This window comes from Chiloscyllium plagiosum, unplaced genomic scaffold, assembly GCF_037043375.1.
Source record: "Chiloscyllium plagiosum isolate Xiang-an unplaced genomic scaffold, Cpla_swu_hap1 HiC_scaffold_8, whole genome shotgun sequence".
In the NCBI taxonomy this organism is placed as follows: Eukaryota; Metazoa; Chordata; class Chondrichthyes; order Orectolobiformes; family Hemiscylliidae; genus Chiloscyllium; species Chiloscyllium plagiosum.
The window spans coordinates 38,717,735-38,740,836 of record NW_028270146.1 but is presented as its reverse complement, the minus strand read 5'-3'; the positions used below and the strand labels follow the sequence as shown (position 1 = coordinate 38,740,836).

At 39.3% G+C, this 23,102-nt stretch overlaps 1 protein-coding gene across 3 annotated transcripts in view; it reads left to right on the top strand.

Annotated features, from left to right (window-relative positions):
* Window positions 1-23,102, top strand: part of ttc8 (tetratricopeptide repeat domain 8) — a 48,610-nt gene that overhangs the window by 4,439 nt on the left and 21,069 nt on the right. For all 3 annotated transcript variants that reach the window (XM_043697276.2, XM_043697275.2, XM_043697274.2), the window contains exons 2-3: window positions 11,150-11,270; window positions 18,818-18,881. In XM_043697276.2, coding sequence (XP_043553211.1) covers window positions 11,150-11,270; window positions 18,818-18,881 — 185 coding nt within the window. The remainder of the gene's footprint in view (window positions 1-11,149; window positions 11,271-18,817; window positions 18,882-23,102) is intronic.

The following is a 23,102-nucleotide window of genomic DNA, read 5'->3' as shown; positions in this document are numbered from 1 at the left end:
AGCAAGAAGATTTTGAGATAAAAGCAAAAGACTGTGAATGCTGGAGATTTGAAACAAAAAGTGTTGGAGAAACTCAATCCGTCTAGTAGCATCTGTGAAGAGAGAAACACCGTTAATAGTTAAAATCCGGCATGGCTCCGAGTTTTGAGAGATTAGGCAATTGTTGTGTCTGTGTGACCACTGCTAAGTGACAGACTTTAACTGTCCTTTTCCTATGAGCTATATGGAATAGCAACCTGAATTATGAATATAAAAGCAGCAAAAGTAAAATAGACATCAATGTATCTGGGCATTTCATGAGCATCCTTTGGTGGATATAGTCAATTGTCATTTGCTTTGAATGCTTATGTAAATGTGTACTTTCTGCAGCCCAAACCTTCACTTGGGGTGTCAACTAATAGCACATCCATCATAATTTACAACTTGTTAATTATTCTTTGTGTAATGGTAGTATTTAGGAAGATCCAAAGTCACAGCATCTTTTTTTACATTTATTTTGGAAGTAAGCATGATTGACTTCCTTCAATTCTGTGTAACATAATTAAATTGTTCATCAAAAGTAAGTTGAGGATTATCCATGCAACAACCTCACAACAGCAACAGTTGCATAGGGAAAAATAGATCTGATTTTAATTTCTTTAAGGAAGTTGATTTAATCTACCATTATGGTAAAACCAAGACATTGACCTTGATTTTGCATGTGTAATGATAGTGTTCACTTTCATTACTCGGTGAAACTGACAGTGACTTATGACTTCTGCACAAGTGCAGGGAAACTGAGGAATCCACAAGTAGTTGTACCTGATTTCCTGCTTCTCCAGAGATGTGTTTTTGATGGAAATCACCAGTACTTTCACTTTAATTGCCATTATTCTTTCTCTAAAAAGCCCTTCTTTTTAAAGAAAAAAGTTGTTGAATTAAGTGATTTTTAAATAGCATAATATCCCATAACTGCCAAACAATCTTTCTACCTGAGAAACCATTTTATATCAACAAAATGTTTAAGTTTCTCCATTCCTTGATAAAATATCAGGATACTTAATTTTAAAATATTGATTTCAATATTTCAGCTTCCGTGAATGTGTTTCATCTTTATTTGTTTTTCTGTAAGATTATAAAGTGAATGTTTTTTTTTAAAAAATACTTGTTACTTTGAATAATTCTTAATCAGCAATCAGATTGGCTAACTAATGTTACACCCCAGAGATCCCCCTACAGTTGGCGTCGTAACGAAATTAACAATAGGTAAAATCCGCATCTCACGGATGTTCAGCTTGATTAGCTGTGAGCGCAATCAGTTCATGCTGTTTGAAAAACTTAAGCTATTGTGTGCTTAAATGTCCAAAATGAATTTGATAAACTCTCAGACTTTTAAATGGATTTTGAAGTATGGTAATTGAGGGAAAAACTGGGGAATTCTTGATGAAGGGCTTATGCCCGAAACATCGGTTCTCCTGATCCTTGGAGGCTGCCTGACTGGCTGTGCTTTTCTAGCACCACACTCTTCAACTCTGATCTTCAGCATCTGCAGTCCTCACCTTTTTCTCTATATAGTTTAAAACCATATGATACTAGTCAGAAGAAGGTCTGAATTTGTCAGACTGTGACCCCAATTGCAGTTGTCTAGAAATTTAATGCTTAAGAGATCTGAACAATGTCCCATAATAGAGGTAAATATGAACTATTGAATTTAAACTATCATCTGATTTTTAGCCTGTGAAAGGTCTCCGTTATAAAACAAGTTTTTAAAAAGGTCAAACTAAATTGACTGCAATGCTCACCTGGCCACAGATTTAGGCAAAATTCAGGAGACCCATGTGGAGTAAACGAAGCCACCTGCACTAAAATTACCATTTTTGTCTAAAGTAATTGAAATAAGGCAACTGAGTCAACATCAAGAAATTCACATACGCTCTTTAATTCACATTTGTATAATTTCACAAATTGGAAGATGACTGGCTTACCTATCAGTTATCTGGTTTGGAAAGACAATAAAGCTGGGCTTCAGATTACACACCTAAACTATATTTCAACAGTTGCTTTCTTCATCAGAGCTGAAAAAAGAACATGGGTTTATAATAGCAGAATGTTTGCACTCCTTCTACCTGGTTCCTTCATCTAGAAAAAGCAGTGACCAGTGGAAAGCACCTTGTGAAAATTAACCATCCACTGAGAACTCTGCCACCATATTCTGCTTATGGATATGAGTCAACAAATTAGTCAACTGTGGCCCCAGATTTTAAAATCCAGCATCTCAAGGACTTCTAAATTGTGTAACTCTATTTCTCACTATACCAGACACATACAAAATACATATTAATAAGTTTAAATGTATTTTCTTTCTGTTAATGGACAATAGATTCCTCTTTTACTCAAGAAAACCTTGGTAATTGGCTCGATCATTTGCTGGCAAGTTGTGTTTTAATTGAAGGATAACTTTGCTAAAAAGAAACTAGTAAGATTATTTGCTTTGACCAACTGTAAGTGGGTTTAAGAGAGCTGATATTTTTCCTGCCTTCTTTTCAGCCACAAATAAATATTCAGGCATTACTCTTCTAGAGATGTATAAGAAAATTGGAATTTCAATATAAATTAAACTGTGCAAGCAAAATTTAGCATTAAAAGCTCAAGTTTGCGAAATAACAAGGATTCATACTTGGAACGTTTTACTCATAACCATGAATGATAACCAGTTGGAATGGACTTCTGTGCATTATTGAGATACAAACTCTGTGTAATTGAAGAAATCATTAGATGCAACTACTTGAGACTACAGTGATTTGAGTGGATAAATTTAAAATGTGTAAGTTTACTATTTCTCAATTATAATATTAGTGAAAAAATATTTCAAATAATGTAGAAGCATCCTTTAAGGATATGTTTTATCAAAGGCTACATTTTAATAGTTTATGACACTAAATTCTTTCAATAATATTTAATGTATCAAAAGATGTCCCACAGATGGGTTTAGGTGTAAGGAAAATGTAATAGAGGAACAGCTCGTATAAACATTAGTTCAATGTATTGAACCAAACATTTCTGAACTGTTCAGGCTAAAGGGCCATGACATTTTTTTTGTTCTATAATATAGTTTAATTATTGATCTTGGAAATATTAATTTTATTTTCCCACAGATTTATATTGTTTTCTTACAGCATACTTTCTTTAAGATGCTGTCAGCTTTCATATGGCACTTTTATTTTAATATTGCTTTCATTTGTTTGAACTTCTCCAATTTTCCTAAAGAAACAGACTAAGCCTCCAACTTGACCAAGTTCTTAGTTTTAAGATGAGTTCAGGTTTGATCTTGTTTCTCAGCTATTAATGCACATTTTTCAATTAACTACTTTTAATGAAAAAGTGATAATATAAAACAGATGAGATTGATGCGCAGTGAGATTGGCTTGCTCAAATCAAGGCATACTCAGTCATGGAAGATATACAATTTTGCTATATTTCATTTGCTGTGTTTTTTTAATGGCACATTTTATCTTTTTGCAAACTTAACAAAATAATTCTTTATTGACAACATTTTGCCCACGTTCTAAACAATGCAATGGTCATGCCAATGGGTGCCTGAATAATATCTCTTCACCTCCACTCCCATCCTGTTCTCTATAAAAAATTTTTATAAATTACCATTTTTTAAAAAATAACCATGTACAGAAAAAAACTGAGCTGGACCTTCCAGCGTGACAAACACAATCATGATGCCTTAAACATTATGATTGAACTAAAATCATTGTTTCTGAGGTAGAACACAAAACTCAGTATTCCCACACTCCCTTTTCATATGATCCCTTTTTCATTCAATATCTGTGCAATATTCCAAAAAAATTCTTAATTAAATTGGACATGTTGGAAGTAAAATATTTGGTGAATATTTATTGATACTCTGCAGCATTGTGAAGCCATTATTGTAAAGTAAACTCTGTTGCTGATACTGTAGATGCTGCATCTAGCATACGGAACAATCCTTTCTTATTTCATGCCATTTTAAGATTTAATTTCCCCTTAACTTTCTTTTATTTACTTTGCTTTCTTTTTTTCTTAATGCATTTTTACTATTTTATTTTGATACTTCAATTGCTTTTTTCCTAGTTGTTTTTTCTTTTAGAATATTACGATAAATTTGAGAATACTGATCTGTTATTTTGACAGGGGAGCAGACACAGGATCTTGATGGGAGGAAAACCCATCAACCAAGAGAAAAGTGAACGTGTCTATGCTGACCATATACTAGATAATAGCATGTAGTAACCATGGGTTAATCGGATTATATATGGGTAAATTAGGGAAAAAAAATACATTTGGAAAGCAGGAAATGCTGAAAGGCTGACCAGATCAGTTGGCAGTAGAGTTTTGGTTCAGGGATTGGGAGGGTTGAGATCCAGCCTTGACCAATTGGCTTGGTTTAGCATAGCCACAGTCAAGAATCCAATACCATGTTGATGTTCACATCAGCCATGAAACCATCGCAAATGAAGATTGATTTAAAAATAATTATTTGTAGTCAATTTTATTGAGTCCTGTCTTACTTATATTGGTCAGATTGAATGTATTCAGGAGGGATATTGAGCTATGTCAATCAGTGGCTATACAGAGAAAATGAAAATTTCACGTTTAGAGAATTAGTCTTCCTCTGAAATCAAAAGCCAAAATATAGATAAGCCTTTTATTGAATAAGAGGCAGAATAAAGAGGAAAAAGTGAAATATTTTGCCCGTCGTCTATCCTGCATTAGGTCCTGATCTCCCAGTCGCCTATCTTTGAGAAGCTGCACTGCCTTCCTGTTGTCCAGATATTCAAATTTTAAAGGCCAATTCTCATTTAAACAGCCAAGGTGGAAGGAGTGCATTGTCTGTCTCACTGCTCGACTGGTCACAGCGTGTTTTTAAATGTTTTGCCCAGTTATTAAAATGATCACTCTTATCATTTTATATCTAAATTAGTTTAAGAATGGAAAAAGATTGACCCGATTTTCTTTAAATGGCAATAATATTTGTCATATAACTAAGACGTTTTTGAAAACATACAAAGCTGATTAGCATAGCTGGAAATATTGAAGTATAAATGTTTTCATTCTAAATAATCTAGCATATACATGTGTACACACTATATTCTTAAAGGAAAAATAAACTTTCCCTGTGGTGATTAACTTAATGTGGTGTAAGAGGTGTTCTTTGGTCAAATAGTTCTTAATTCTGAGAATGAAAAAATAAAGTATGAAATGTTCTAGATAGTTTTCGGTCTGGTCACTTTGCAGACTAGACATATTCAGGTGTCAATAGGATCTTCTCAGTAGTATATTCATGAAATGTCAAAAGTAAGTCCCCTAAAAGCCCACTGGGACGATTAGCTATTATAATTTCTCAGTTCTCTCATAGAATCTTCATGACCTTCTAGGAAAGGCGCCAAAGGCTGAGCTAGGGTCTTATCTATTCACCTAGTTACACCACAGCTGAATTCAAACAGTATTGAATAGCCCCATCTCCTGACAGCCATAACTGGTTTTGAGAAAGTGTCCTTTTGAATGACATTTTTGCTTTAAAAGTTCAGATATCTCCTCAGTTTTTAAATGAACCAATTTTCAGAATCCTTTAGAGACTAGCCCGCAAAATATTAATAATAGGAACATCCTAATAACATCTTCTATGGTGTCCCTCCATGTTGCCTCTGTAATGTCTTGCATAGATCTTTTCAACTTTCAGCCTTGTGTGAGTCTAGCTTTCTGCTGCCTGGGAAGAATGCTCAACCTTCTCTAAGTCGTCTCTGATTTTTGATTTCCTTCCATTCCTAGAGGTTCCTTTCTTAACTCCCAATTCTTCTGAAACTTCAATAACACATTTCTCGGCTTAATACTCACTTCCTCTTTATGGCCGCTCTGTAGCATTCATCTGGTTATTTTCTACATTGTTTCAGATCTTCCTTCCTGGGATTAAGTATTTGTTCATTTTGTTGCCATCTCATTTTTTTTTTTCTGGTTCCACTGAAATGCTTGTTTATCTTCTAATTTTCAGTACTGAGGAAGCATTATAACTGAAACATTTATCTATACAGATACAGACTCCCCTGTTTAGAATTTCCAGTTGTTACAAGCTGTTACACATTTTGTTTTTATAAAACAAAACAAGACATGTTAAAGTTGAAGCCCTACTTTTTATATTTGTAATTGCTTTTATTTAAAATTTGAGTGATCATATTTCTAAATTCATTGGCCAGTCCTAGGCTTGACATTGTTTTCTATTTATTGCTACTTTCTATATACCGCAAGACTTAAACTTTTCCAGCATCTGTGGACAGAGAAATACAGTTAATGTTTCAGGTCAGTGACCCTTCGTCAGAAATTACAATACTTCAGAGCTCTAGCAGTTTTTAAGCAAGGCAGGGAAAGAAGAGGAAAGAACAAAAGGGAAGGATTGTGGAGGGGTGCAAGGCAGGAAAGATTACTTTTCAAAAGGAACAATAGCGAAAGATAAAAATAATAATGGCCGAAGTAAAGAAACAAAAGATATAAACTGAATCCTCAGCAAAACAAAATTCCAACCAAACGAAAATCAAAATTATAATCTGGAATTATTTAGCTGTATTGAATCCAGAAGACTGTAAAGCGTCCAGTTAAAAGATAAAGTGCTTCTCTTCAGTTTTGTATTGAGTATATTGGGACCGTTTAGGTGATCAAGGACCGAGAGGGAAGGGTAGGTCAGGGCACAAATTTCAAATGATAGATAACCAAAAAGTCAAGATCATCTCCATTGGACTGAGATTCAGTGGCTTATGAAGAGATCATACAATCTCTGTTTTCCCCAAAATCAAATGGAAACTCACCAAAGACTGCATTGGTTCAAAATGTAGCTCCCCAACATCTTCTCAAGGCAACTAGGGATGGACAATAAATCTGGCTTAGCCAGCAATATCCAATCCCATGAACAGGTTTTGGGGAAAAAAATAAGGATTGCATTGTGACCTGCAAATACGGTAAGATAATGAAAGAAATGCAAAGATAATTTTACTGAAAGGGAGTGTGTTCAGGATCTTTAGAAGGGAGGAAGTGTTAGTGTAGGTGTTGAACTTCCTGCACTTGCAAGGGAATTTAAGGATGTTTGTGTAGTGGACTAGGAGGGAGTAGTACTATTGGAAGTGGAAGTTGTGTTTAATGATTGCATTACACAAAAGGTAATAATCAGTTGAAGGTAAGAATAAGGGAAACTTTTGATTCTGGAAGCTTTAAGATCAGAAGTGTGGGAGATGAGCTACTTGAAGGCAAGAGAAATGGGTGCAGTGAATGGAAACCAATTGAAATTTTCTAATTGAAAGGATGAGCAGTGAATGCAACTAAAAACAGTTACTTAGTGAATCTGAAGTGTTGAGGAAGGGGATGGAAGGAGGACTGAAACAGGTTAAAGCAAAGTGGTTGGCACTGCACTAACAAGTATCCATTCCCTCCACCACTGCTCAGTAACAGCAGTGGGTACTATTTACAAGATGCTCTGCAGACATTCAACAAAAGTCCTTAGACAGCACTTTCCAAACCCATGACCACTTCTATCTAGAAGGACAAGAACAGCAGATACATGGGAAAGCCAGTACCTGCAACTTCCCCTCCAAGCCATTCAGTATCTTTGACTTGGAAATATATCACTGTTCCTTCACTATTGTTGGGTCAAAATCCTGGAATTCTCTCCCTAAAAGTATTTTGCGTCAACCTACAGCATATGGACTGCAGCAGTTCAAGAAGGCAGCTCACCACCACCTTAAGGGCAGATAAGGATGGAAAATAAATGCTAGCCAGAAATGATGTCCATGTCCCATTAGTAAATAAAACTGGAAAGACAAACTACCAGTGTCAGGGAGTCATGTGTGGAATATTACATAAAATGATCCAATCTTGAGTCCAGCCATGGGCTTAGTCCTAAGAGGAAAGACTTGTCAAAGAAACTGCCTAGAATTACACTCATACCGTCCAGGGATAGGAATTGTCCATATTAATGTGGGGAATGAAAGTTGTTTTCCCTTCCTGTAAAGGGGAAAGACACTGGACCACATGCACATGTATTGTGTGGGTGAAAGCAATAACCAGGAGCTACCTTTGGTAGTCACATGTGGACTCTCAGATTAAGGAGAAAGCAGGATCATGAGAATCCTCTGCATGAGTAAGGAAAGAACTGCTGTTGTTGCCCTTTCACCAATGTAGCTTCAATCAGTGTGGCAACAGATTCACATTGATTTCATGGGACCGATAGAGGGATGGATGTTCCGTGTCATGCTCACTGCACATTGTCTGAGATGGCGGAATGTTGACTCAAGCTATTTTATTTAATGTTAAGTGAGTGGTATATTCAGATGAAAGTGTGCAGAAACTGTCATGAGCTATATAAACTTGAGCTCTGGGTTTTAACACTTGAGGCTCACCGGATACACACTAAAGCAATTGTGAGGCAGAAGACTAAGCAGATAGAACATTTCAAGGGGTGGTCACACCACAGAATACAGGTATACTAGCACACAGGGAATGGATGACTGCTAGGAAGTCAAAGGGAACCAGGTGAGTAATATAGGAGTCTCCAATTTGTTTTTCGTTCTAGATTCTGGTGATGACAGTAGTCCTCTGAGGAGTACAGCAAGTGCCAGCCCATGCTATCACAGTGGAAAAGAATGGAAGAGCAGGAATAATAAGGGAACCATTAGTTAGGGGAAGAGACCAGAGAGTATGCTGACTTCCTGGTGGCATGGTCATGGCTGCAGAACAACTATAGGACATTATTTTGGGGAGAGAGCAACACTTCGTGTATTCAGAATGATGCTCTCGTAACTCTAATGTTCATTTCAGGAAGCAAGTCTAACAAAAAAGTTATGAAATGAATAGCATGGTTCTGCCATAAGTGTGTTTGGAAGGGGAGCATGAGATTGTGGAAAATGCCAATGAAGGACAGCAAATAATGAAGCAGAAGGGACAAATGGCTGCAAGAGATGACAATAAACATCTACATCTTGTTTGGCACGAGGCCATTTTCTTTAAACTTCATTTCGAGTTTCTGTTGATTCATTTTGGCTAATGGGACAATATTGTTGAAAAATAAGCCAATCCCAGTTTGCCAAAGCCTAAAGCCCCTCTCCCTGCACCATATTTCCAGCCATGCATTGATCTGTCTTATCTTCATATTTCTGTGCTCACTGGCATGTGGCACTGAGTAATCCAAAAGTTACTACTTTTTGAGATTTCGTAGATCTACCTACATCACTAAATTCTAATTATAGGGCCACATTTCCCTTCCTGTCTATGTCATTTGTACTAACATTGACCATGACCTGAAGGTGTTGCCCTCTCTCCAAAATAATGGCCTATCGTCATTCTGCAGGCATGACTGTGCCACTACGAAGTCAGCATACTCTCCAGTTTTTTTGCCCTAACAAATGGTACCCTTATTATTCCTGCTCTTCCCTTCTTTCTCTACTGTGATACTATGGGCTGGCACTTGCTGTACTCCTTAGAGGACTATTGTCATCACCAGAATCTAGAACAGAAAACAAATTGGAGACTCCTATATTACTCACCTGGTTCCCTCTGACTTCCTAGCAGTCATCCATTCCCTGTGTGCTAGTATACCGGTATCCTGTGGTGTAACCACCCCTGAAATGTGCTATCTGCTTAGTTTCTGTCTCATAATTGCTCTAGTGTGTATCCAGTGAGTCTCAAGTATTAAAACCCAGAGCTCAAGTTTCTACAGCTTATGACCGTTTCTGCACATGTTCATCTCGGCCACAAGAAGTGTCGACAACATCCCACGTTGTACAGAATGGAAATTCCATGTGGGGAGCCACCCTGCCATACCTTTTTTTTTTAGCTTACATTTTAGACTATTTACTATAAACTGGAGTGCAAAGTGGAATTACTCACTTTTACTCATCAGCTCCTACAAAATTTTATGTCAGAGATAAATAAAATTGTGACAATATAAAATTCACAACTTTGAGGATTGAAATAATCAGCATTGATAAACTGTTTATAGATGGAAAGAAACAATATCTCTTTCTAGAATAAAGAGATGAAAGGGACAAGGAGAAGTTGTTATGAAGGAATGAAAAGCAGCATGTGAATTAACCATCCCTGGGAAGAAACAACATAAACAAGTTGTTTCTTGGGAGGGAGGAGGTAACAATTGCTTGATAACCCACTGCCTTTTGACATGGACAATTAAGTCTGCCTGCAAAAGGAATGTTCTGAAGTAAAGAGGTTAATTGCAGGAAAAGCTATGTTTAAAACCAACAGCTAACCCCGAATGTAACAAGGAACAGGGGAGCTACTCCTAATAAGGCAAGCCACAGACTTGAACTCTTCTGAATTATAATCAATGTTGGGGATGAAAGAATATATTCTATCATCATAAAGTCACACAACAAAATTTAAAAGAAAATTTGTATAAGAATCCGTCACCAAAATAGTTCTGTAGCAGAACACAGCACTGCACAAGGATTGAACCTTGGGCACATCAAGTGATGGAATCCTGACCAGATTCCACGATTAATTGGGTAATAGCCAAGTTGGGTTGTGAGGCTTAACTTGCTTACTGGAGGAGTCATATTTTGGTTAATACATGCAATAAAAATTAAATCATTGTTTCAGTATTTGATTTTGAGATTCCTTAACAAGGAGCCAAATTAAAGGTAACTTGTGAGTCTTCTGGCACAACAAAAGCCAGTGTAGTGTGTATTTTAGAAAGGTATTCACTCAACTCATTAAACTCAACATGTCATTCAAGCCATACTTGCCTTCATTATCAAAATAGTTCAAGCAAGAAAGTAAAACATTTTACTTATCAACTAAGTTATTTTTCAAAACCAGCACTGGTATGCGGTAATACCTGAATAGCTAAATTTGTGTTCCTAATTCTCGAGTCATAACTGTGCACTTAGATTGTCAATTTGAATTTAAAATGGCTGAACAGTTGCTGTCAGTTCAGAATATTGTATTTGATGCAGTATGCATTTGTTTGGCAAACAAAGTCTCCTTTTGTTAATGCTACCTAGTTGCTTTAAATCTTAAGTTATCTGCTCTCTTACATCCAACTTATCTGGTCATTCCTCCAGCTGTAGTTGATATAAATTTGTGTTCACAAAACGTTTGAGATGTATTTTTGCTTATTCCATAGGCTGCATGGAGTTTGAAAACTCGAGCCTTGACAGAGATGATATATGTGGATGAGGTTGATGTAGATCAAGAAGGAATAGCAGAAATGTTGCTGAATGACAGTGCTATTGCCCAGGTTGCCCGTAAGTACACTTGAAAATCAATTTTATTGGTTAATTAAATTATTCCTAATTTTAATTCCGTCAAACCCTTGTATTAGAATTTGCTGTTAGCACGAAATAGGCAGTTTGCCAAACGGTGAAACAGACACACTAAAGGAATTGAAGAGGATGAAGATTGATTTAGTGTAGTGGATATACGGTCAGTAATTACATACTTTGATATTGATTTTTGAATGGAAATAGAGGGAATGGGGAAAGCACAATACAAAGATAATGAAAAAAATGCTATGGAGGCACAGAGATGCCAGACATGTAAATAGAGAACTCAGCAACAGCAACAATTTATTTATATTGTATCTTTAATGTAATGGCTCCTCCCAAAGTGTTTCATAGAGGCATTATAAAACAGACTATGAAATCAAACCACATAAAAAGATATTAGACCAAAAGGCCCAAATCTTGGTAAAAAGTTGGGTTTTCAGGAGTGTCTGAAAGGAAGAGTCAGAAATCACGTGACACTAGGTTGTAGTCCAACCGTAAACGGTGTATTTTGAAATCACAAGCTTTCAGAGTTTAGCCCGCTTTGTCAGGTGAAGTGAGAAAGAAACACATAGATGTAGAAATCAAAAGGTCATCTAAATGATGTGAGTGGAGTGTCAAATACTAAGTCACTGCAGGTGATCAGAAATGTCAGATGGTGTGAGTAAAGTGTCAATAGGTGAATAACCAGCGAAGGGATGACCAATAATCCGATTAAATGAAACAGCGAGATAATTCCAAACATTTAAAAATAAGGAGGTGCTGGAAATAAACCGAATGACCAGAAGCTTGACCTTGGTGGTGGCCAAGTTGTTGGAGGGAATCCTGAGGGACAGGATGTACATGTATTTGGAAAGGCAAGGACTGATTCGGGATAGTCAACATGGCTTTGTGCGTGGGAAATCATGTCTCTCAAACTTGATTGAGTTTTTTGAAGAAGTAACAAAGACAATTGATGAGGGCAGAGCAATAGATGTGATCTATATGGACTTCAGTAAGGCGTTCGACAAGGTTCCCCATGGGAGACAGATTAGCAAGGTTAGATCTCAAGGAATACAGGGAGAACTAGCCATTTGGATACAGAACTGGCTCAAAGGTAGAAGACAGAGTGGTGGTGGAAGGTTGTTTTTCAGACTGGAGGCCTGTGACCAGTGGAGTGCCACAAGGATCGGTGCTGGGCCCTCTACATTTTGTCATTTTACATAAATGATTTGGATGCGAGCATAAGAAGAGGTACAGTTAGTAAGTTTGCAGATGACATCAAAATTGGAGTTGTAGTGGACAGCGAAAAGGGTTACCTCCGATTACAACAGGATCTGGACCAGATGAGCCAATGGGCTGAGAAGGGGCAGATGGAGTTTAATTCAGATAAATGCGAGGTGCTGCATTTTGGGAAAGCAAATCTTAGCAGGACTTATACACTTAATGGTAAGGTCCTCTGGAGTGTTGCTGAAAAAAAGAGACCTTGGAGTGCAGGTTCATAGCTCCTTGAAAGTGGAGTCTCAGGTAGATAGGATAGTGAAGAAGGTGTTTGATATGCTTTCCTTTATTGGTCAGAGTATTGAGTACAGGAATTGGGAGGTCAGGAGTTGTGGCTATATAGGACATTGGTTAGGCCACTGTTGGAATATTGCGTGTAGTTCTGGTCTCCTTCCTATCGGAAAGATTAGATTAGATTAGATTACTTACAGTGTGGAAACAGGCCCTTCGGCCCAACAAGTCCACACCGACCCACCGAAGCGCAACCCACCCATACCCCTACACTTACCCCTTTAACCTAACACTACGGGCAATTTAGCATGGCCAATTCACCTGACCCGCACATCTTTGGACTGTGGGAGGAAACCGGAGCACCCGGAGGAAACCCACGCAGACAGGGGGAGAATGTGCAAACTCCACACAGTCAGTCGCCTGAGTCGGGAATTGAACCCGGGTCTCTGGCGCTGTGAGGCAGCAGTGCTAACCACTGTGCCACCGTGCCGCCCACAGATGTTGTGAAACTTGAAAGGGTTCAGAAAAGATTTACAAGGATGTTGCCAGGGTTGGAGGATCTGAGCTATAGGGAGCGGCTGAACAGGCTGGGGCTGTTTTCCCTGGAGCGTCAGAGGCTGAGGGGTGATCTTATATAGGTTTACAAAATTATCAGGGACATGGATAGGATAAATAGACAAAGTCTTTTCCCTGGGGTGGGGGAGTCCAGAACTAGAGGGCATAGGTTTAGGGTGAGAGGGGAAAGATATAAAAGAGACCTAAGGGGCAACGTTTTCACGCAGGATGTGGTGGAGGCTGGTACAATTGCAACATTTAAGAGGCATTTGGATGGGTATATGAATAGGAAGGGTTTGGAGAGATATGGGTCGGGTGCTGGCAGGTGGGACTAGATTGGGTTGGGATATCTGGTTGGCATGGACGGGTTGGACCGAAGGGTCTGTTTCCATGCTCTACACCTCTATGACTCTATAATAACAACATGATTGGTTAGACCCTTGGCATGCAACACTTATACCTAAGTAACAGGTAATCCAAAACTGTATAAACTAACTAAGGTAGAGAGATCATAACAATTCATCAAGGTGATGGTGTTAAAACAGGACAATAAGGAAGATTTTACAGATACAGATGTGTGGTGGGGTCATATATAGCGCAACGTGAGCTCAGGGTTAGGCTATCAGTTTCTGCTTGGTGATTCTGCATTGTTTTGTATCTCAAAGGCCACCTTGGAGGACGGTTATCCAAAGATTGGAGGCTGAATGTCCTTGACAGTCAAGTGTTATCTGACTTGTAAGGGTAAGAAGAGGAGGATAGTGCAGTTGAATTCGTGGTTGAGGAGCAGGTGCATGGGAGAAGGGTTCACATTTTTGGATCACTGGAATTCCTACTGGGGTAGAAGTCCCCTCTTTGAGAAGGACAGATTGCATCTGAATCGGAAGGCGACTAATATACTGGCAGGGAAATTTGTTAGAGCTGCTTAGGAGGATTTAAACCAGTAAGGTGCGGGGTAGGAGCCAGGGAGAAAGTGAGGAGAGAGATCAGTCTGAGACTTGTACATTTGAGAAAAGGAACAAGTCAAACACTCCGAGTAGACAGGGACAAAGCAGAGAATGAGATAAATAAAACTATTTATTTCAATGCAAGAGGCCTACCAGAAGGCAGATGAACTTAGGGCATGGTTAGGAACATGGAACTGGGATATAATAGCAGTTACAAAGACATTGCTCAGGGATTGACAGGACTGGCAGTTTAATGTTCCAGGATACAAATGCTATAGGAAGGATAGAAGGGGGGTGCAAAAGAGGAGGGGGAGTGGCATTTTTGATTAGGGATAACATTACGACTGTACTTAGGGAGGATATTCCTGGGAATACGTCCAGGGAAATTATTTGGGTGGAACTGAGAATTCAGAAAGGGGTGATTACCTTATTGGGATTGTCCTGTAGACCGCCTCACCCACCCCCCAGTAGTCAACGGGAAATTGAGAAACAAATTTATAAGGAGATCTCAGTTATGCGACTGTACAAGACATTGGTTATGCCACTGTTGGACTATTGTGTGCAATTCTAGTCACCTTCCTATTGGAAAGGTGTTGTGAAACTTAAAAGGGTTCAGAAAGATTTACAAGGATGCTGCCAGGGTTGGAGGATTTGAGCTATGGGGAGAGGCTGAATAGGCTGGGGTTGTTTTCCTTGGAGCGTGGAGGCTGAGGGGTAACCTTATAGAGGTTTACAAAATTGAGGGGCATGGATAGGATAAATAGACAAGGTCTTTTTCCAGGGGTGGGGGACTCCAGAAATAGAGGGCATAGGTTTAGGGTGAGAGGGGAAAGATATAAAAGGGACCTAAGGGGCAACTTTTTCACACAGAGGGTGGTATGTGTATGGAATGAGCTGCCGGAGGTACAATTGCTACATTTAAAAGGTATTTGGATGGGTATATGAATAGGAAGGGTTTGGAGGGATATGGGCCAGGTGCTAGCAGGTGGGACTAGATTGGGTTGGGATATCTGGTTGGCATGGACGGGTTGGACCGAAGGGTCTGTTTCCATGCTGTACATCTCTGACTCTATCTGTAAGAATAATAGGGTGGTAATGGTAATGGATTTTAACTTTCTAAACATAGACTCGGACTGTCATAGTGTTAAGTGTGTACCAGAAGGTGTCAGTGGGGGAGCACTATGGGGGCCAGTGGCCATGATTCTATTAGTTTTAGGATAGTGATGGAAAAAGTTAAGACAGGATCTTTAATGTATTTAGAGTGGAAACTGAACTGGTGCAGCTTGCCACATCATGAAAGGAAGAGAGCAAGCTAGAAAGTTGATATTGTGAAGGAAGACAATTTCAAAGCTTGGGCTTGGAGAGCCTAAAGCCTACTACTAATGGTAGAGCAATTTTGAATGCAAATGCCCATGGAGGAATGCAAATATCTAGGTTATGGAGAAAATTAGGATTTGGAAGGGGAAGACCCTCGAGTGATTTCAAAGTAAAGATGAGCATTTTTAAGTCAAGATATTGTTTGACCACGGACAAATGTAAATTGCTGAGTACAGAGATGGGAATGATAGGCGAGAGAGGGTGGTGGAGGGTTGTTCCTCAGATTGGAGGCCTGTGACCAATGGTGTGCTGCAAGGATTAGGACTGGGTTCATTGCTTTTTGTCGTTTTTTATAAATGATTTGAATGTGTATGTGGGAGGTATGGTTAGTAAGTTTGCAGATTAAACCAAAATAGGTGGTGTACTGGACAGTGAAGAAGATTGTCTCAGAATACAAGGGGACCTTGATCAGATGGGCCGAGGAGTGGCAGATGGAGTTTAATTTAGGTAAATGTAATGTGTTGCATTTTGGTAAGACAAACCAGGCAGGACTTTCTAATTAATGGTAGGGCCCTAGGGAGTGTTGCTGAACAAAGATACCTAAGAGTGCAACTGTGTACATCGTTGAAAATGGAGTCATAGGTAGACAGGGTGGTAAAGAAGGCATTTGGCATTCTTGCCTTCATTCATCATAACATTGAGTATAGGAATTGGGATGTTATGTTGTGACTATACAGTCACATTGTGAGGTCACTTTTGGAATAAAGCATACATTTCTGGCTGCCCTTCTACAGCAAGGATGTTGTTAAGCTTGAGAGGGTGCAGAAAATATATACAAGGATTTTGCCAGGACTGGAGAGTTTGAACTAAAGGGAGAGCCTGAATAGATTGGACCTCTTTTACTCACTGGAGCATCAGAGACTGAGGGCAAACCTTAGAGGTTTATAAACATCATGAGGGGCATGGATAGAGTGAATAGTCATGGTCTTTTTTCTAGGGTGGCAGAATCCAAAACTAGAGGTCATAGGGTTAAGTTGAAAGGGGAAAGATTTAAAAGGGGACCTGAGGGGTATCTTTTTCACACAGAGGGTGGTTAATGTATGGAACAAGCTGCCAGAGGAAGTGGTGGAGGTTGGTGCAATTACACATTTTGAAAGACACCTGGATGGGTATATGAATAGGAAAGGTTTAGAGGGATATGGGCCAAAAGCTCACAATGGGACTCTGTCAATTTGGGACATCTGGTCAGCAAGGGTAAGTTCAACCAATGGATCTGTTTCCATGCTGTATGACTCTACGACTCTATAACAGTATTTGCTGTACATTGAGACATAGGCAGCTAAGGTTTGGGTGATGTAATTTATGGAGGGTAGAATATGGGAGACAAGCCAGTAGTGTGTTGGAACAGTGAAATCTGAAAATAATGAAGGCATAAATCAGGGTTTCAAGCAGGAGCCTAGAAGAACACAGCAAGCCAGGAAGCATCGGGAGGTTAAGGTTGATATTTCAAGTGTAACCTTTCTTCAGGACTGGGGGTTGGTGCAAGGGGAGCTGCAGATAAGCAGGGTGGCGGGGGCAGGGTGGTGAAGTGGGGGTAGGTGAAGACAGGTAGAGGGTATCACTTGGTTGGTCAATGGGAGGAATGAATCCGGTAGGTGGCTGGGAAGAGTGGGAGGGGGAGGGGCTGGGAAGGGAGTCGGAGGAAGGGAAGGGAGTTATTTGAAATTGGAGAACTCCATGTGAATCCTCCAGGCTGTAGACTGCACAGGTGGAAGATGAGGTGGTGTTCCTCCAATTAGCTGTTTGGTTTGTTGTAGCAATGGAGGAGGCCAAGTATGGTCATGTCGGAATGGGAAGAGGGAAGGAAAATGGACGGTGATTGGAGGTCCGGTAAGCCCCTGAGAGCCCAGCTGAGACGCTCGGTAAACGGTTTCCTAGCTGTTTCCATTTGGTCTCCCCGATGTAGAGAAGACCACATCAGGAGCACCTGATGCAGTAAACTAGGAGAGGCAGGTGAATCTCTGTGGAGATGGAAGCAAATGTTGAGTTCCAGGCTAGCAGACGAGAGGGAGCTTTTAAAGAAAGGCAGAGGTGGGCACTGCAGATTAGAGTCAAGATTAGAGTGGTGCTGGAAAAGCACAGCAGTCAGGCAGCATCCAAGGAGCAGGAATATCGACGTTTTGGGCAAAGGCCCTTCATTAGGACTGACCTGCTGAACGGCCTTTGCCCAAAATGTTGATTTTCCTGTTCCTTGGATGCTGCCTCACCTGCGGTGCTTTTCCAGCACCACTCTAATCTTGACCATATCCTTTTTATGCCTGTGTCTCCTGGATTTAAGGGAGTAGAGATAAAATGCTGGAGAGAGAATGGGTGTATTGTGCCTTTCTTGAAAATGTAAGTCAATAAAGCAAGAAGTACACACTGTGAAAGTAGAGTTATATTAAATTTGTCCATGATAATATTTAAATTATAGTTTGAAGTACTGTGACTTGGTTTGTTGTGACTTGGTTTGAATGTAATAAATACGTATGTCTGGATTTTGCACTTGTACTGTTCACAGAAATTTCTGGAGTCCATTTCTGAGCAATCAAGTATGGAAATTCAGAAGTTCCCAATGATATTTCTACAATGTGCACTGTTAAAAGGCATGTACGTGAAAATCTTTGGAACTTGCTTGAATTAATATAAATGCCCCCTCCCTCTTTAGCCATGCTGTAAAAACGTGTGCCCTAACGAGTTTTAAGATGCCCTGTTGAATGAGGTATGACTGGATTTTCAAAGTCCTACTAAATTCTTAAGTAGTTTTGAGCAACCTCTCTGGACTTGAAAAACAGTTTTAAAAATAATATGTGCTATGTCAGATTTCTCCATTAAGATTTAAAGATAAATTCCATAGTTTAAGTTTGACATTTCAGATGTCTCCCTTAATCCCATGGGTATGCCACAACTTTCATTTTAATCTCTATACAATATCTTTAACAATGAAGGATAACCAGTGTTTTTCACTTTCTAGTTAGCCTTCTCTGACTCCATTTGATTACATCTGTTTCTCAGCACAGGAGATCCCTTGTAGCTAACACAGGGATCGAAGTAACGTTGGGAAGAGAAAAATTCACACGATCGAGATTGTTAGGTTTTTAAGGGGCGTTTTCTCCAAAGTAAATAGTGAATGCTGTTACTTCACAATATCTATCTAAAACTTTTTTTTCTCCCCATTTGCAGGACCGGGAACGTCCTTAAAAGTCTCAGGAATCAGTCAAGGAGGAGGTCCTAGCCCAGCTGTCAGGTATTAAGAGCTTTAATAACAATCCTCTTGATGCTGAGCTCCAGGGCTGTGGTGATAGTGTTTCTACGTCTGAGCCACAAGACTTTGGTTCAAGTCCCACCTGCTTCAGAGCTATGTCATAACATGTTCGAACAGTTTGATTTTCAAAAAGGTTTTTTGATAGCTTAATGATTAAATGCAGAATGCTTCAAAATGCATGATAACTAATGAATTTATTTCAAAGTGTAGGTATACATGAATGTCAGCTGATGATGCAAGTTTATATTTGGCTGTTGTAATATTTTGGTGAGTTTAGTGTCTGAATCAAGCAAGAACAATTATTTGTGAGACTCCCCAAACTAATCGATGTAAAATCCAAATATTGAGTTTTCTTTTCCCCAAAAATAAAACCACAACTACTCCCAATGAGAACTTATTACTCTGTTTACTGAGTCTAGATCATTTTGTTATAGTTAGGCAATCCCCAAACTTAATATCTGAATTTTCTCAGCTCAGATAATATTGAGGTTTAACCAGTAAAAGCCTATGAGAAAATCTGTTTCATCCTGCTTGGCCAACCATCCATTACTTTGGTTTATTAGCTTGGAGGGTTAAATAGAACCTGGTAGAAGAATGAGCCCTAATGACAGATCTAACCACATCTTCAAATAGTAGCAGTTCAGTTTTCTATGGCCATGAGCAATGATTACATAATACACTTTAAGATAATAGAGAAGGAAATACATACGGTGAAAACAAGGTTAGTTAGTTGAGTAAAACTAGTATTGTGGAACTATGAATAGAATTTGGGAAAATATAAAGAACAACAATAATGGCCAACAGCCAAGTATATAGCAGTGTCAAACATTTTTAAAAGTTCAGCAGCATGCAGGAAAATACAATATTTAGTCGTTTAATAGTACAGAACCTGAAAAATAAACATCTTGTTAAATCTCTTCTTCTTGCATCATCATCAGGCTATTTTGCAACAATACCAATTCAAAGGGAAAATCAACATTTCTACTGCAAGAGAGGAGGATACTGATTGTTGGATGCATTCTCCATGGCAATACTTCTGCCAATGTGATTAACAGTTAACAGCCAGGCTTTGTTTAAAAGTTTTTAAACCAGGCAGGTTAACTGGTTAGAGCATCGCCCAGAGGAATGAGCCAGTGAATGTCTACCACCTATTTTGTTGAGTTGAAACAGACACAGTACATATGTTCTCTCTGCCTGCAATTAACAGGCCTTGTGTTTCAATAGATGTAGCTTCCAGTACACACTTGTGCACCATTCTGCAGTCCCGACTGACAATCCTAAATTGATTGGCTACGTAGTTCTTTGTCAGCCAAAAATAAATTAGGAAGGCAAAGATAAACTATAGGTTTTAACAGAAATTGTCTAAGTGTCAATTTTTGACAAGTTTCATGGAGCCTTTCCCTCCTTGAGCCTATTTTCTGCAGCATTCCCGATTAGCTGTCCAACACAACCTTATCTTCCCTCTCGGTAGAGTTGGAAGTGCTTGTCACTGGTGGGACCTCCTTGGATTTCGGGCACAGGAGTTATTTTTAAAGCCTAGCCATGTGTCGGGTAAAGCACTGCCAGCCAGCAACAGCCATTCACCATGCAACTACAGGGTATAGAGTTAAGGTGAGAGGGGAAAGATTTAAAAGGGACCAAAGGGGAAACCTCTTCTTGGAGAGGGTGGTGCATGTACGGAATGAGCAACCAGAGGAAACACTGCAGGCTAATACAATTACACCATTTCAAAAGGCATAGGTATATGAACAAGAAGGCCTTTGGGTCAACTACTGGCAAAGAGGACTAGATTAATTTCTGATAGCTGGTCGGCACAGACGAGTTGGATTGGAGGGTCTGTTTCTGTGATGTACATCCTTATGACTGTCATGAGTGGGGAACTACAAAGAAGCACTTGCAGGTGGCACAATTAACACTTCAGTGCAAATACAAGTGTACATTCTTAAATGTATTGCTATTTAAGGACAAACTACACAGGTGAGACAACCTTCGCATCACCCATCTTAGAACCTATCTAAAGGAGTGCTACTTTTTCTCCAAGACCCAGCATAGATTAATTATTTTCATTGTTCAGTGTGGAGCCACCATGTACTGGAAAGTCTTCAAACCGTTGAAAATGTCTTTTTAAAATTTATTAACAGCCAAAGAAAATGGTAAAAACAAATGAGCTGCATTTCTTTCTAGAAACAGGGACTGCATGCTTATCAAGCAGCAATAAATTCACAGTCTGAGTGATCACTGTATCTACATCAGACTTATTGGAACAGGGTGTCAATTAAATGCTGTATGGCTTGTTCAACCTGATGCTGCATTATTCATTTATGCTGAATGTGATGCTCTCCTGCTCAATGTCCTCATCTTCCTCCCAACTCATCAACCTCCATCATAGCCCCTCTTTGCCTCCGTCACTTGGGGAATGTTGTCTTTAGGAGGACTATTGTCTGCTCCATGGTTGCCCTGGTCAGAAAATAGGCTGCATTGTCTCCATGTTTGGTCTCAGAGTGTTGTGTAACTGAGTCATCACCACGATTGCCGGGGATAAAGCATGTCGCCCAGTAACCATGGGGTTCAGGAACATGGAAAGTTCTCCAGGATATAGGCATGATGGCAACCATCAATGTGCCTGGCACTGACTTCTAAGGTACAGTACCAGTGTCACAGATTACTTGAAAATTGAACTAGAATCCTTTCCTGCTCACAAAATGAGCTGTGTTATGATATGACGCACTCAATGCAGTCTACACCATCCTGCACCTTGAAGAAGCCAGCTATATTGACAAAATTTATTGTCCACGCTTCAGCATGACCTTATCTTGTGTAAATAAATGAATGCAGTATAAATGCAACTTGTGCCAGATTATAATAGCCTTGACACATTTGTAAGTCGAGAGCCATGAGGTCTTCCATACGTCCCCCGTGGATCCTTGGAAGTAGCCAGATCATAACCAGTGATATGATCAAGATTGCTTCTGACCAGAATGTGTATCCCATGTGATTTATCACTGTATGCATTTCATATGCAGAGTGTTATCATAAATAACTTCAACTTGTATCATGAAAATGCCTGATTAAAGCAGTTAGTGTTTGCAGGGCCTCTCATTGTTCACAAGTTGAGTGCGTATGCTCAGACATGAAAAGAAAACATAACTACAAAGGTGAAAAGTGCAAAATAAGACAAGGCAGAGATGCTGTGAGCAACAAAGTAGGTGCAAAGTGAGTTAACATTTAAGAGAGCAAGTGAGGAATCCTGAAGTACATCCTGATCAAATAGATGAAATGGGTCCTTTCCTTGTGCACAAAGTCTCCTGGCAGAAACACAATGATAAATGCTGGTGCACTCAAATGCAAAACTGGGTCAGAAATGTACCGTGGGGGTGTAGTGAGTCTGGTATGTGTCCAATGCTAATCACTGTCGATGAGGGGTGTAGGCATTAACTATCGATTGTGCCCTGAGATATTGGTAACTGCTATCCAAGGTGGAGGCCTGGAGGAGTAAGCAGTGGTCTGTACACACCAGGCATCCGTTCTGACGTTTGTGTCAGGAATTGTTTGGGTATGTGACTAGGAAACTGCATATCGGTGAGGTGAGGTAAGGTAATAATTGCATGTGCATAGGCCTCTTGCCACTCCCTAATGAGGTTCTTCCCTGCTGTTCAGAACTTGGCTGGGGAATCAGACCATTTTATTCTAAAAATTGACAATTTAATTTCTGCCAGTTCCATTCTATTTTCTCAACTGACCCAATGTCTACATCACTTGGGGGCTGGGACTATGAAATTAAATTTTCAAGGATCTTATAATAAACTAGTAAAATATTTTGCACACATTTCTTTTAAATAAAGAAGGGCTATGTCGGGAGTAGAACCATTGAGGATAGGGGTAATAATGTGTCGGGTAACAATGGAAGGATGGCAGAAATATTGAATAACTATTTTTATTTGGTATTTGTCAAGATAGATCAGGTAGACATAGCATTGAATAATGTGATAAATGAAATGTAAAAAAACGGGATGTGTGGAATTAGCAAATTAGACATTTTTGGTCCTTCTGTTTAAATGTCAAGTTACACTCAACTGACCCAATGTCAGTGATGTTAAGCCTTGCAATAGGTGGTTCCATTGGTTAGATCTTCAGTGAACACATGTGGATCCAATACTGTAATCAGTCAAGAGTAGAGTGGTGCTGGAAAAGCACAGCAGGTAA